Consider the following 16893-nt stretch of genomic DNA (forward strand, 5'->3'; position numbering starts at 1 on the left):
TGTGATTTTCCCTGTGATACCATATCAAGATTTCCATTTTAGTATATCACCGCAAGATAACATTGTTTTTCCACATTTCCCAGGTGTCGGGAATGCAGCCAAATTACCAATATACATGCAAAAGTGGAGGCATTAAAGAGTAAGATGGAATTTGAGTTCAAATATCAAAATACAGCATAGATTTGTTGAGGTGCTAAAAGAAATTCTAAATCAGTTAGAAACGTTAGATATTCATTTCTCAGCAGCAGCAGGAGAGGCAGAGAGGACCTGGCAGCTGCTGGGAAGTTACATTTCCCTTTTAAAGGGCTTAGCTTGAGCGTCAGTGACCTTCATTTCTTAGCAGCAATGTGAGATATATTTGGGCAATGGCTGAACCAGAGACACTACACGTGTAGTGTTTCCTACCTGCCCTCCTCCTCTACCTAAAAAAAAAGGACTCTGGTGTGTTGATAAGGTAAGACACTTCATCTCTGACCAGTTTGAGGGGGTATTGGAGAGGGAGGGGGAGGATCCAGTTGTTGTAGTCCACATTGGGATTAACAACATAGGCAAGGTGAGGAAGGAGGACCTGTTTGGAGATTATCAAGCACTAGGAACGAAATTAAGCAACAGGTCCTCAAGGGTCATAATCTCCAGTTTATTGCCTGAGCCATGTGAAAATTGACTTAGGGATAAGAAAAATAGGGAAGTAAACATGTGGCTGAGGGAATGGTGGGAAAGAGGGGCTCCATTGGCATCAGTTTTGGAACCAGGGGATCTATACCAATGGGACGGTCTCCACCTGAACCAACCTGGAACCAAAGTTCTAGTGAAAAGGATAAATAGGGTGGTCACTAGGACTTTAAACTTGAGAGTCGGAGGGAAGGGGAAGGGAAAATGACAGGAAGTATGATGGTAAATTAAAACGTAAGCAGCAAGTTAGCAGGAGGGTTTAGGTTCAAGTCAGGCTATGAAAGAAGCAAAAAGGAAGGATAACTCAGGAGATATTAGTAGAGATGCTGGAAATCATGAAGATAAGAAAGCTAACATAGGGGCATTTTACCTGAATGCTCATAGCATTCATAACAAGATTGAACAACACTTTAATGAAGCACTGAGGATGGCAAGGACACAATGTACTCTGAATGGAGGACTTCAGTGTCCACCACCAACAGTGGCTTGGCAGCACACTTTTTGACTGAGATAGCTGAGTCCTCATGGACATAGCTTCTAGACTGGGTCTGTGGTAGGTGGTGAGGGAACCAATGAGGAAAAAACATACTTGACTTCATCTTCATCCATCTGATGCCACATATGCATTGTTCACGATGGCACTGGTAAAAGTGATCACCATACAGTTTGCATTGAGACGAAGTCTCATCTGCGTATTGAAAATATCTTGTATCATGTTGTGTGGCACTATCGCTGTGCTGAATGAGACATTTCAAAAAGCTCTAGCAACTCAAGACTGGAAACCGATGGGATACGGAGGGCCATCTTCATCAGCAGAATTGTACCGCAACACAATCAGCAACCTCATGGCCTGGCATATACCTCACTATCATGACATATTATTGTGACATATCACTGATTATGTTAATGCGATTTGATGTTTTAACTTCTTTTATGAGAGACATATAGCCAGAGGTCAAACTGAGCACATCCTGATAAATATAGTTCAGAAGAATGAAACGAAAGAAAACATGAGATTGAACCTGACAGAATGAGGCTGAAGAAACTCAAGAGCGAAGAAATGTTACAAGGTATTAATTCCATCAAGTAATTATGCCATTAATCTTAACTTTTATTGCCCATTTCTGTCCCTACCTTTACATTTCCACCTCCTGGAGTATGACGCGTGTTATCAAGTGAGCCAACCTTAGATTGAGCTTTTTCCTTAAAATCAAGTTTCTGACTTTCAATTCTAACATGCCCTCCACCTACAGAAAGATAATGAATCATACTTTGAAATACATTGTAAATAAAGTGAATAGTAATGCTTGTGGCCAAGATCAGACAAAAAGTAATGAGTGACAGTCCATACCTGGCCGATAGTGAATGTTGCTGAAAGAGCCACACTTTGACGTGATGTGACTCACATCTATTTTCTTAGTAACAATTTGCACCTGAAGAACATGAGAAAAATGTTTATGTATCAATAGAAAGCTACTAATTAACCTTTGAGGACTGCAATCAAATGTTCAAGTATCAGGTTACCATCCTTTTGGTTTATTGATAAAGTAATATTTAACTATCCTGCAGTTACATGTATTCTGATTATACTTACAAACTGGTCAGTTTAACTTTGGAGTTGGGAAAACATCTAGAAACAATCTTTTGGGAAAACATCAATGGTCATGTGGAAGAGGGGTTCATTCTCCCACTCCCCAAGAGGTACAGAGAGCATTCATGAGGGCAAGGATGTTTATGTGATGGGTACCACACAAACATGTGTGGCATGTTATAAATCTTTGAATAAAAAGGATAACTAACCTGGATACAAAATTAGCTGAGTGATAGGAAACAGTGTTTGGCAAATGAGTATTTTTCAGGCTGGAAGGAGGTTTGTGGTGTTTTTCTCTAGGAGTCGGTATTGGGATCCTTTCTTTTCATGACATGTATTAATGATCTAGATGTTGCAGATGTCACAACTTCAAAAAAATGTAATGATAACAATGTAGAACTTCAAAAAGACATTGACAGGTTGAAGTAGTGGATAAGCAGGTGATAGATGAAGTTCAATGCAGAGAAATGAGATGTGATACACAAAATGAAGAGTACTAATCTGTGGTGTGCAAGAGCAGAGAGATCTGGATGTATAGATAAATAAATCATTAAAGGTGGCAGGACAGATAGAGGATGCTGTTAAAATAAAAACACAGCAATCTAGGCTTTAGTAATAGTGGTCTAAGGTACAAGAGATTGCACTATACCTATATTAAAAAATCTGGTTAGACGTCAGTTGAAGTATTGTATAGAGTTTTGCATGCCAGACTATAAAGATACTGCAAATGCATTGGAGTGCATGCAAAACAGGTTTGCAAGATTGGTTCCAGAGAAGAGAAACTTCAGGTACCGATGTTCACAAAATCATGATGGATCCAGACAGATTAGAGAATGATAAATTGCTCCTGTTGGTGGAAGGATTGACAACCAGATGGCACAATGTTGAAGTGTTTTGTGAAGAATTAAATGTGAAGCAAGAAAGAATTTTTTCACAATGTGAATGGTTTGGGTTTGGAATGAACTGCTTCAAAGTGTGATGGAGGCAAGTCTAATTGAGGTATTCAGCAGGGAATTGGATGATTATTTAAATACAAATAACATGCACAGCTGTGGGAAAAGGCAGGAGATTGGCATTAAGTCAAAATGTTCAGAGTGTCAATACAGACTAGATGGGCCATATGGCCTTCTTCGACATCTTAACAATTCCAAGATTCGACTTAGTAATTTATGTGGTTAGAAAATCTACATCATATTTTTAAAGGCACAAGGTTTTCAGCACTTAAAGGACTCATGTGTGATTAAAATATCTCTGTTGGCTTTAAGCAGCAAGCATTAAGAGAACATCTATGATATACTGTCATTTCCCAAAAATAAAAATAGTCCTAATTTGAAACTTTGTGGGAAAACACAGTTTAGGAATCCAGCACACTCCCTGGAGAGCTGCAATGCCAAACACTGAGGATGGGCAGTGTTCCGGTTTCTGGCAATGCTGGATGCAACATTGCTTTACTAAGAACATTTCTGTCATTAAGTCAAATCATACATTACACGCAGTCAACTTGCAGCTTCTCAATTCAGCTGAATTTAAGGGAATCATGTGCTAAAGTACCCAAATGTAATTATAAATATCATCTTTTTAGCAACCACTGATCAACAGTAGGGAATGGAGATTGCTATCTTCAATTAAACATTAGCTCAGCTAACCAAGTGGAAAGAACAGCAACAATCTGAGGAATTTATGTTATTTAGTCTCTATTAATACTTTAAATCAAAAATAACAATTTGTTATGATGCTACATGCAGTTAAAGGACAAGTTAAGTAGAGGTTAGAATTATATATTAGTTATGAAAATAACACAAGACAAAGCGAGTGGATTCATTATTTATCTTGTGTATGAGTGAGCAATGGTATGGTGAGAGGACGACGACAAAAAAGTGCATCTCATGTTCAAAACAGTTAAGACAGCTATAATTTAACAGTTCAAAGTAAATGTTATTTGAACCCATCTCGGAGATGAGATTCCAGAAAATTGCGATGTGTTTTTTAGTTCTTTATGGTGGAAAAAAACATTAAGATCAATATTTTTGTCAGTTGATTTAACTAAACATCAGCGTGCTTGATGCATTTCAGAAAGTTGTTTAGTATTTGACAAGTGTTCTGTCGGCTGATCCTGAGTTCTGGGAATTATTATGCAATTTTTTTCAAGACAGATAAATTATCACTGTCATAAATAAAACATAACTATTAATTGAAAGGCTTGTATTTTTGATGTATCGACTTTTTTTGTTGTTCTGACAGATATAACATTTGCAATAAAGCTTTTACATTGCTGAACAAACCCCGGATTTAGCAAAACTCATTAAATGACTACAAAATGTTTCAGTGACTAATTCAGTTAAGTAGCAAGTAAGGTCATTTGACAAGTCTTTCTAGATGGAAAATATAGCTGTGCAGTAATTTCATAAGTATGAGGATGACTGGAAGATTACTTGCTTAAACAAATAACTACCAGCATCTTCAAGAAAAAGGAGGCCTAGTGGTATTAAGGCTAGACTATTAATCCAGAGACCCGGGCAATATTCTGGGATCCAGGTTCAAATCCCATCATGGAATTCAAAACAAATAACCTGGATTTGAGAATCTAATGATATCTAATTGTTAACTGTCAGAAAAACAACCCTCTGATTCACTTATGTCCTTTCGGGAAAGAAATCTGCCACCCTTGTCTGGTCTGGAATTTATACAGTTCCAGATCCATAGCAATATGGTTGACTATTAGCCACCCACTCAATAATTAGGGGTGGACAATATATGCTGACTAGTGATGCCCACATCTCATGAATGAATTTAAAAAAGAGAGTTTGTTGCTCCTGCAAAGTATGTTTTCATTTGTCACTATGGTAAATGCAGTTAAACATGAGAAGGTAGTTCAAGATTAAACAGTAGAAACAGAAATACAGAACAGTAACACTGTAATTTAGCTGTTTAACACTGATGTATGCACTCAAAGTGCAGAAAATTAGAGACAACACATCATGCTTAAGTGGTTATTACTCCAATACAACAATTTACGTGATTGATATTCAACAATGTATTTTAGAAAGAAATTTTTTTTTGCAATATTGAAAATGAAGGGTAGATGGTGCTCTCAATGCTAGTGGTAATTAAACCATCTCTCTCACCTTGAGGATGGGAAATGCCTGAGATTAGGAATGAAGTATGTGGAAAATTGAGGCTACAAATCTTTGCCTTACCACTAGATATTACAGGATATAGCAGCAGGACTCATATTTTACTCCACTCATGAGAAAGGAGCTAGCTATTTGTTGAGTCTCTGGTAAGTGGTTAAGCTTTTTTAAAAAAATCTTAAATTTTAAGATGGTACACACATTGATCATAAAGCAAATATATAAACGTCAACACGAGAAAGGGAATAATACAAAGAAATATTTAAAATTCATTAAAGATGTCAATTCAGGTGATCTTTCAAGAGATTCAGCACATAGGAGCTGCAGACCATTGTGATCCAGAGCAAACACATCTGCAATGTCTGAAATTCAAGATGATTCCAGCATATGTGCTGACAGCTGAATGACAAATGCTGAAATGCTTCAGAGAGACAGATAAAGTTATCTGGAGTCTTTCTACTAGGAGGTAGTCGCACCACTTAGGATAGGTGTTCTGAATTATACAGGGGTCAGGGAAAGGAGGGTGTCCTGAAGAGAGTTTGGAGCATCAGCCTTTGCAATTTTCCAATGAGTTTGAGGTTCTTTCATTAAAAGCCAAAAGAACTGCGGATGCTGTAAATTAGAAACAAAAACAGAAATAAGCTGGAAGAGCTCAGCAGGTCTGGCAGCATCTGTGGAGAGAGATCAGAGTTAATGTTTCAGGTCCGGGAATGTTTTGAAATATTTTGAGGAAGCGTCACCGGACTTGAAACGTTAACGCGGATTTTTCTTCACAGATGCTGCTGCCAGATTTGCTGAGCTTTTCCAGCAATTTGTCTTTTTCTTGAGCTTCTCTTATCCGGTTTGGCGAAGAGCGGAGTTGGCAGGGTGGATTAACAAACTGACTACGGCATACCATACAGGAAGTCATTCAACAATGGAGGGGGAGGAACAAGAAAAATATTAGTAGAATTGGTAGAGGGCAAGAGATTCCATTCTCTGCAGCAAACAGCAAGAGTCCAGACAGCTCAGTGCCAGGGTTTAGGATATCTGCTCAGGAATGGAAAGCTACTTGCAGGGTGAGGAGATTCAGTGGTCAGAGTTCATACAGGGACCAATTATGTAGATGAAACTAGGAAGGTGGCAATACACGGAGTATAAGAAGATATGCACTAAACTTAAAACCAGTCCCTCATAAAATTATGATCTCTGGATTGTTGCCCGAGCCACATGCAAATCAGCATAAAAATGAGAGAGATAAATCAATGGTTCAAAGATTAGTGTGGGAGAAGTGCATTCTCATTCATGGGCCACTGGCATCACTGCTGGAAAAAGTGGGGCTTGTACCAGTGAGATAATCTACAGCTGAAGTGTGCTGGAGCCAGTGTTATTTGAAAGTAATGAAGGATCAAATGTGAAAAGATGTGATACAATAATGAATTGAAACAAGGTCAGAAGGGAAAACAGATATATAGGAAATTAAGATTAGTAAATGGTAAGAAGGGACAGAAAGAAGAAATGAAACTAGGAAGTTACCAACGACAACTGTGTAGTAATTAGAGATGACGTGTTTCAAGAGCTCAGGATTTTGGCTAGATGCAAAGAATAGTGGGGAAAGGAAGTCACTATTTGGAGATGTCTCCAGGTTCTCTAAATGGTAACCACAAGGTGGGACAAAGTATATACAAGGAAACACTAAAATGAAGCTAAGAATTGCAGATGCTGGAAATATGAAACAAAGCAGAAATTGCTGGAGAAACTCAGGAGGTCTGGCAGCATCTGTGGAGAGAAAGCAGAGTCAATATTTTGGGTGCAGTGATTGTTCTTCAGAACTGTTTGTTTTATATTTTATTCCCATCCATTTTCTCTGCTTTTTTTGTAATTTAGCTTTTCTCAGTGTTTTTCACAAAAGTTAATCTCTATTTCTGTAGCTTCTGATAGTACTAGTTTCCTTCATTCATCTGCACTTATTGTTCTTTAAAGCCAATCAGAGTCCAAGAGTGTGGTGCTGGAAAAGCACAGGTCAGGCAGCATCTGAGGAGCAGGAGAATCAATGTTTCGGGCATAAGCCCTTCATCAGGAATGAAACTTGTGGGCCAAGGGGACTGAGAGATAACTGGGAGAGGTGTGGATGGAGCTGGAGGGGTGGGGTGGAAAGAAGGTAGCTGGGAATGTGATAATTTGGTGAAGGTTGGGGTAAAGGTGAAAGGTCAGACAGGAAGGTGGAGCAGGCAGGTGGGAAGGAAGATGGACAGGTAGGACAAGTCAAGAGGGCAGTGCAGAGTTGGAAGGCTAGGACTGGGATAAGGTGGGGGGAGGGGAAATGGGAAAACTAGTGAAATCCACATTGATGCCATGTGGTTGAAGGGTCCCAAGGCAGAAGATGAGGCATTTTTCCTCCAAGTGGCGGGTGGTTCACGTTTGCTGATTGACCTTGGCAGAGTGGGGGGGAGGAGGAGTTAGAGTGTTCAGCCACAGGGTGGTGAGGTTGGTCAGTGTGAGTCTCCCAGAGATGTTCTCTGAGACAATCTGCAAGCTGACATTCTGTCTCCCCAAAGTAGAGACCACATTGGGTCCAATGGATGCAGTAGATAATGTGTGAGAAAGTACAGGTAAATTTCTGTCAGATGTGGAAGGATCATTTAGGGCCTTGGATGGAGGTGAGGGGGAGGTGTGGGCACTAGTTTTGCAATTCTTGCAATGGCCGAGAGGGGAGAGTGGGTTGGTGGGAGAGTGTGGACCTGACAAGGGAGTTGTGGAAGGAATGGTGTCTCCATTACCTGTACCTCCACACACATCATCTACTGCATCTGTTGCACCTGATGTAGTCTCCTCTACTTTGGGGAGACAGGACACAACTTCCGGATTGTTTCAGAGAACACCTCTGGGATATCTGCAATGACCAACCCCACTGTCCTGCAGCCAAACACTAACTCCTCCTCCCACTTCGCCAAGGATATGCAGATCCTGGGCCTCCTCCATTACCAAACCCTAACCGCCCAATGCCTGGAAGAAGAACGCCTAATCTTCCGCCTTGGGACCTTCCAACCAAACGGGATCAATGTGGATTTCACCAGTTTCCCCATTTCCCCTGCCCCCATCTTATCCCAGTCCCAACCTTCCAAATTGGCAATGCCCTCATGAATTGTCCTACCTGTCCATCTTCCTTCCTACCTACCTGTTCCACTACCCACCCCCCCGACCTATCACTTTCACCCCACCTTCATCTACCTATCACATTCCCAGCTAACTTCCCCCAGCCCCATCCCCTCCCATTTATCTCTCAGCCCCCTTGGCCCACAAGCCTCATTCCTGATGTAGGGCTTAAGCCTGAAACATCGATTCTCTTGCCGGATGCTGCCTGACCTGCTGTGCTTTTCCAACACCACACTCTGACTCTGATCTCCATCTGTAGCCCTCACATTGTTCTTTAAAGCTAGTCTATTTATCCTCTGTTCTTGTGTTACCCTTGAGCTGTTCTGTTTTCTGCCAGGGTCCACTACTTGGATACCAATTAGGATCAAACAGGGAAACCGCATGGGATCAACAAAGACCCAATTGCCATTTTCATCTTGCTGCTTTATCATTCAGACAGAGAACCTTTTGCACTGTGTATTTTTACATAGATTTAAATGTGGGGGTGCGTGTGCACATGTACCATAGATGGATTACAGCAATCAAACTAGCAGATTAGAAGCACTTACACTTTACCTTTGAGGGAACTGGTGTGTAAGTGGCACAATGTTACCAAACACTAGGTGACGGAAGTAGGATATCAAGTACATATATGAAGAATTATAGCGTTAGATCGGAAGGTGGTGCTGGCTCAAGTGTGCAGTTGCCTTCTTACTCCAAGCAAGGTGAATCAATTGCAAAGTCAGGGAGAGTTTATTTTCTTGTTTAATGATGGTGAAACAGTTATTGATGTCTGGGTGAAAATCTTTAGCATGGTCGAAGTTGTGATCATTTCCCTCATCTGTCTCTCAATATACCAAATGGCAAAAGTGAGACAGGTGACAACCTGTAATAAATATGGTCCTCATCATCAAGTGTAAAATTCCTTGGCAGAAAAGGAAGTAGCAGTATGTTTATATTTAAGAAGCTAATGTTAATGTGTAGGCTACACAAGGTGGTACCTTAAAGAGGATAGCAACTAAACGACAGCTCAGCAATCAGTAATGGCAGACTTCTTTACGAAAATTTTATCCCTATTGAATCTTGTATTATGAAAGGAAGTTTAAGTGATGAGTTCTCAAATTCACTTCTATTAAATAAACATTGTTGAATATGATTCAAGTGCTGATATTGGAAAATCCACATAGCACTGTTCACAAGTGTACTGGGCAAGAATAAGTTTGGAACAAAACACTTGCACCTCTTAAACTTCTGCATCGTATCCTTTTTTGGCACTAATTTGATATGGATCAGAGCTGGAACGTCATTAAACACTTATGCATGCACTCGATAAATCTGTGTGCAAATAAAACATCTCCTTTCTTACATATTTATCAGATGTCTGTGTGTGGATCATGCAGTCAATTTCTACTTGAGTTCTGAAACTTGAGCCCTTTCTTGCTCTTCCTTCAAAATTTTCTTCCATTCCCAATCCTTCTAACTCTCTAATTCAAACATTATCTTCATTTCTGCCCTCTTTACAGAGCATCATAGAGTAGTTGCAGAAAGGGAGGAGATGATTTGGCTCATTGAGTCTGCAGTTCCTCTTTTCTTGAGCTATTTCACTGTTCCCACTGGCCATTCTTTCACCCTGTAACTCTACAATTATCTTTTTGCTTAAAGGTGCTTGCATAATTCCCCTTTCAAACTTCTGATTGAATTGTCCTCCACCATCAAAGTCCCAATTATTTTATTTTCTCTTCACAGTGAATGAAATGCTGAACAAGAGTTTTAGTGATGAGTTGATTTAGTAACAATGATTTAAGAGTACAGAAGAGATTATATACTGTGACCTTGTGATTTCCATTTTTAACACTGAAGTGGATTCGGAATATATGCAATTTACTTAGAGCTGGAACTTGCAACAGATCACTGATGATTGCAAATCAGGCAATCAGGTGAATCACAAAGAATAAGATAGGGAGAGGAGGCATTAGGGTCTGCCAGAACTTAACATGCTACAAGGTGATTAAGGAAGAAAATTGAAACTACGAAAGAAAAATGTGCACAGTATCTAATAAAGTAAAATGAATTATTCTGCAAAGTGAAAGAAGACTTAATATTACAAACATGAGTGACACAAACATTAAAAGTCAGATGCAGCTAGCATTTGATTCCTTTTAGTGACTAGTAAATCTTCCACACTATTGCTCAATGGTAAATCAAAGAACATGCAGTCTAGAACAATAAGGACATCAACAAAATGTGATCGGATTTGTATGATTAAGCAAGATTTTGGGTAAATTCAGAATCCGAGTTGGTGGATATGTTTTTAAACAACCTCCGGTGTTTGTAGGGCATTGTAGGACACCACAGATTAAGAAAACTCCTTTTCAATGGATGCTTTGCAAATTAAGAGTTTTTCATAAAAAGCAGAATTGATTCATTTCTTATCAGTAAACATTCTTCCATCTGTATCTTCAATTTATTATTTTGAAAACTAACAGGAAAGATTTAAGATGAAGGCAGCAATTAATAAAAAAAATCATCCAAGAAGTATGCATACATGAAGGAGGTTTCAAATACAAGGAGGGATAAAGTATGTGTTTGGAGTTTAGCACAAAGTGGTGATCAGAGAAAACTCTAATTCATGGGAGATAGGTTTTTAAAAATACTGAATCAATTTTTTAAATGGGTTCAAGAAAAATACTTGCATTTCTATAACAAAGAGGAAGACAGTGATATAATGTGCAAATTTGTGGAAAAGAAACATTGCTTCCTATAATTCTTAAATATATTTGATTTCTACATTACCATTACTGGAAGAATTAATGAAGAAACTGGATCGAACAATATAGACAATAAAACTATATTTGACAGTGCGTAAAACATTCATTTTGTGTTCATTATACTTACTAAACTGTTCCATTGGAGATAACCAGATCATTAATATAGTTTGATGCACAATTTTAAAAATCATATGCATAAAAGCAAAATAATTCGCAATTATTCCTTATTTCATGGGTATGAGCAGACAGGTTAATAAAAAAAAATATTATTGCCAGAAGTAAATACTCATTCCCCAGTATTGGTTCTGTAAATACTGATTGCAGAATATATTGTTACTATCTCTAAACTAAAACAATCAGAACACGATTAGACATAACTCCATTTAATGTGGACAGCATAAAATGAGTGAGCACCTATCTATTGTTTTCAAAAGTCAAATAAACAGCCCACAACAACATCTCAATGTATGAAATGATGCAAAAAAAGCATTATTTTTGATCAAAAAGACAAGCAAGCAACATTGCATATGTTTTCTTGTTAAGCATTTTATACAATAGTTACAGAATTTTTTGTTTGTCAAGTAAATTGTCAGTTTTTAAAAGTAAGGAAGTGACTCACGTTTCCAACCAGGGGAGAATAACGTACGTTGTCCATCGAGCCACATTTTGGCTGAATATGGCTAAAATCAGGTTTTACATTTGCTATATGTACCTGGAAATGATAGGCACTTTACCAATCAGTATCTACACACTAGTCATTCAGTGAGAATTTGCCCACTGTATATATTAGATACATACTATTAAACATTATAAAAAATTGACTTCCAATTTTCTACTAAATGCTTTAATTTCAATTGTGCTAAGAAAATATTCGACTATATTAAAAGCCATTAACACTTGGCAAATGGCTTTGATTGATTATTCAGTCAAACAAACTTTTGTTGGAGAAAATTACCATTGCTCGAAGTGTTTTGACTTAAAATTTCCATTTAAAGATCGCTACATATAAAATTAATTTGTCACATGTATAATTCAATGAATTGTCTGACAAATAACATTCTAAACTAACAGCACAGATTAAAAAATAAATTACACCTTGCTTTAAATTACATTTTTCTGCAAATAATTGGTTTTAGCCATGAAACCTAAACAGCTTGTTTAATGATGTTGTAAAAATCAAATTAAATAAAAAGAAAATGCAGCATAAAAAGCTTCATGTGCAAATATATGACAGCAACTAAGCCATCAAATAGATATACATAAACATGCGTACACACACACACACACATACATCTATATACAGTTAATTGTGTCCTTAGACAACCAATACTTAACTGACATCAGAGCATAAGGTTTTATTTTGCACTAACAAATTAGAATCGAAGAGTTGACTGGTCTACAAATAATTCCTTTGTGCTTTGGAATTCTAATACAACAGTTGATTACATTAGGGCACAGACACTGATTCTACAATGCAATGTAATTTCCCATCTTCCCGTTCAATGTCATCCAATGATTGATCCAATATTGGACTTAGGTAAGAACACATAGCTCACCATTCTTCCCATCCTACCTCCTAGCAGCAACCTAAAATAATTGACAGATACATTTTCCGAGTGAAGCAGAAGTTATGCATTGCCAAATTTAATAATACATTGATTTTATTCACTTCATTTTTCTTTGTTTCTTTACAAATTCACAAACTGGCATAAATGAGTGAAACTGAAATGTTATTTCTCATTGCAGGAGCAATTCAGTTAACTGACAGAGAATCAACCAATAAAAGGTTTATCCCATTATGCATTATGCCATACTAACAACTATTTATATATGCAATCTTCAATACCACAAAATGTCCATTTAACGTCCTGCTTCCTTTTTTAGGATTCATTTAAGAATGAGTTACTTCAAAGATTAATTGTGACAAGCTAATTTCTTTCATAGAATGACTGATTGAAGAGTTAATTACATAATATATTGAGGAAGTTGAGGATCTACAATAAAGCAGAAAATACTGGAAACACACTGCATCGCTGGAGCACCTGCAGAGAGAGAAACTGAGTTAATGTATTAGCCTTGTAGCCTTTCAACAAGCTCAGGGGAAGTCAATTATAATAGTTTTTAAGCAAATGAAAGGTGAGGTTGAGGGTGGGGCCTTGTGAGGAATCGAAAATAAATTTGAAAAGAACAAGTAACTGGAAGTCCATGGTGACACTTGCCATTTCAATTCGCCACCGTACTTCCCATTTAACAACTCAGCCCTCAGCCTCCTGCAGTGTTCTCATTAATCTGCACTAATCTTTTGACTGGGCACTTGACAATATTTTGTAAGCAAATGTGGAGTGCAGTAATTTTAAGAGTGTAACCTCCATCCTCATCTGACTTAGTGTTTCCTTGTTCTTATGGGATATCTTTCTCTTACTTCTCATTTCTTTTCCTTTGCTTTGCCTCCACACAGCAGCTATTCAGGGTCTTGCCATTCACATCTCTTCTAAACAGACATTTTGATTCTTTACTTGCCCTATTACTACTCCCTTGGCTTTTCACTGTTAAACCAGTTGTTCAATCTCTCCTGTTCTCTACCCTATCAAAGCCTTTTCCATTGCTCCCACACTCTGTTTTCACTTGCTCAAAACCTATTACATTAGCTTTGTCATGAAATGTCCAAAGAACCTGAAAAAATGAACTCAATTTCTCTCTCCACAGATGCTGGAAAATTGACTGAATATCTGCAGCACTCAGTTTTTATTTCAAATCCCTTGCTCATAAAATAGGTTGCCGATACTTGCAAGTTTTTTTACATTTAAAATATTCAAGAAATTTCAGAACTATAACATCAAATAGACTCATTTTTATTTTTATTCAAAGGCTCAGAGTACCCTTTCTTTCCTAACAGTTAAAAGTTTGTGCTTAAGTACTTACAGGATCATTCCCAAACAGTTATACCTTTCGTGTTTATTTATTATTGTAGATTTATGGCATTAATACAACTTCCTATAGAAGTGACTAACTTGCGAGAACTATTACAATCTCACAATAATCTTCACTAAATTACACAGAAATTAAAAGACTTGGTTCCAACAGTTTTTTTAAAACAAGCTCATTTACAGATTAAACAGGTCCTCTTTGGCATGTCAGAGAAAGCAGATGTCACATTATCAATATGCTTAATAAACAAATAATTACATTGATGGCAAAACTAACAATTATTCAATTTTCCTTCCTCAGCAGTGGATATTAGGAAGAGTACAGATCAAAGTTGTAAAGGGTTTATTCCACTCATCCTGTTGAGTCTGCTTCACTAGTCCACATGATTGTGGCTGATTCTAGCTGTGTTCTTGATATCACTTTTCTGTCTGGCCCACCACTACCCATCTAGTAGCTCACTTTCTATCTATGAAAAATCTAATGTATTTTGCCTTAAATAAACAATTCCAATTATCTTCTGGGAAGGGAATTCTGCAAAGTTACAACCCATTGAAAGAAAGCAAGATTCTCCTCATCTTTATTTTCAAAGGTAATCCTCTTACAGGCAGTCACAGGGTTACGAAGGGATTCCATTCTGGAATTAGTTTACAAGTCGATTTGTATGCAAGTGGGAACAAAAACAGGACAATAAAAGCTGCTCGTTAAATGATCATGTGTCGTATCTTTAAAATTACACCAGAGATTGCGTTTATAAATATGCGCATTTGTAAGTCAGTTGTTCATAAATCAGGTACCCCTATACTCTTAAACAGAATCCTGTTGTTCAAGTTGGTTCCACAAAAGGAAACATCCTTCCCATATCCACCCTATCAAGTGTTAATAGAGTAATAATGTGTGGGTGCAAAGATTGGGGAAAGAGGAGCCAGTTTCAGGCCAGGTGGTCTGTTTTCATGCCAATTTGAGTGCCAAATAGTTTTTTATGGTGAAATAACAAGGAGGTACATTTTAGATGTTGTAGATGTGGATTTTCAAAAAGCAGTTGATTAAAATGCAAGAGCTTTATGACACAAAATTAGAGCTCATTGGATTGGGGTGCAATATATTAGCAGTTCAGGCAGCATCCAAGTAGCTTCGAAATCGACGTTTCGGGCAAAAGCCCTTCTTATTCCTGATGAAGGGCTTTTGCCCGAAACGTCGATTTCGAAGCTACTTGGATGCTGCCTGAACTGCTGTGCTCTTCCAGCACCACTAATCCAGAATCTGGTTTCCAGCATCTGCAGTCATTGTTTTTACCTCGTGCAATATATTAGCATGGGTTAAGGATTGATTAAAGGTCTCAAAAGAGATTAGGAAAAATGGTACATTTTCAAGTTGGTTGGATGCCTTCAGAATTAATGTTGCAACCTTGCTTATTCATGATTATAATCAATGATTTAAATGAGGTGATCAAGTGTCATGTATTTAAGTTTTCTGATGACACAAAGATAGTTGGAATTGCAATTTGAGAGGAGAACGCACATAAACTTCAAAAGGATACCTTGTGAGGATGAGAATTTGGCAATTAGAATATACTGTAGGAAATGTGAAATTATCTACCTTGATAGGAAAATAGAAAAGCAAACTATTTTTAAGTGGTGAGATATTGGAAAATGTTGTTACTCACAGTAGCCTGGGTGTCCTTATACTGAAAACAACAGTTATATGCAAGTACAGCAGGCATTTTGGAATGCTAACAGTATGTTAGACAATGCAAAGTAATTAGAGTACAAGAGTGGCCTTACTGTGACTGTATAGAACATCTGTGAAACATGGATTACTCTATAAAATATGTCAAAGAAAGAATAAGCTTGCTTTAGAGGGTATGTAACAGAGGTTCAGTTGACTGATTCTAGGGAGACTAGATTGCCATAAGAGTAAGGCATTTCATAGCATAGGTTTATATTCCCCAGATTTCAGAAGAATGAGGTGATTTCATCAGTTTATAGAAAATTCTCGAGGGCTTGACAAGGTAGATGATGGGATTAAGTTTCCCTATTTCAAGCTTCAAGTATTGTTAATCTTTTACAAAGCAATAGATGTTTCCCATTGAGTACATTCAAGTCATAGATTCATACCTGATGAGGTAATATGGGAATGAAATGACATGGGAAAATGTAGAGCTGAGATTGATAAAGCATAATCTTGATTATATTGAAGGGCAGAACAGGTTCTAATAGCTGGTTTGTTTACTCCTGCTCCAAACTTATGTCCTTAGGAAATCCATCTGCTACAATTTTGCCTGCTCGCTTAATCTATTAATGTCTTTGTAATTTAATGTTTACACCTACACTATGAATATTATCAACTTTGATGCCATCAGTAAATTTAGCTAAATATACTTTAATATGAGTTATCCAAGTCATCAATAAATGTAGTGAATAGTTTTGACTCCAACACAAATCCTGTGAAATGCCACCAGACACTACTTCCATTTTGACTACATATCTATCATATCTGCTCTCTTTTTCAGTCTAGCCAATCTCCTCACCAGATTCCATGAGCTTTAATTCTAGCTAACATTCTCTTATGCAAAAGTCTACTGAATACCTTCAGGAAGTTTTTATAAACTACATCCATCCATAGACCTTCTACTCTATACTACGTTAGTTACTTCTTCAATAAATCAACTATTCCTTAGCATAAGTATTCT

The 16893-nt window shown here is 37.6% G+C and overlaps 1 protein-coding gene across 22 annotated transcripts in view; it reads right to left on the minus strand.

Moving 5' to 3' along the window:
- The window catches only part of map2 (microtubule-associated protein 2), a 258873-nt gene that overhangs the window by 2351 nt on the left and 239629 nt on the right, over positions 1–16893 (minus strand). For 21 of the 22 annotated variants that reach the window (XM_072578789.1, XM_072578787.1, XM_072578800.1 and 18 more), the window contains 3 exons: positions 11896–11988; positions 2024–2105; positions 1807–1919 (listed from right to left, as the gene is read on the minus strand). In XM_072578789.1, the coding sequence (XP_072434890.1) occupies positions 1807–1919; positions 2024–2105; positions 11896–11988 (288 nt within the window). The remainder of the gene's footprint in view (positions 1–1806; positions 1920–2023; positions 2106–11895; positions 11989–16893) is intronic. The other variant, XM_072578790.1, reaches the window with a different exon arrangement.

Source organism: Chiloscyllium punctatum, chromosome 10 (assembly GCF_047496795.1).
Source record: "Chiloscyllium punctatum isolate Juve2018m chromosome 10, sChiPun1.3, whole genome shotgun sequence".
Lineage (NCBI taxonomy): Eukaryota > Metazoa > Chordata > Chondrichthyes > Orectolobiformes > Hemiscylliidae > Chiloscyllium > Chiloscyllium punctatum.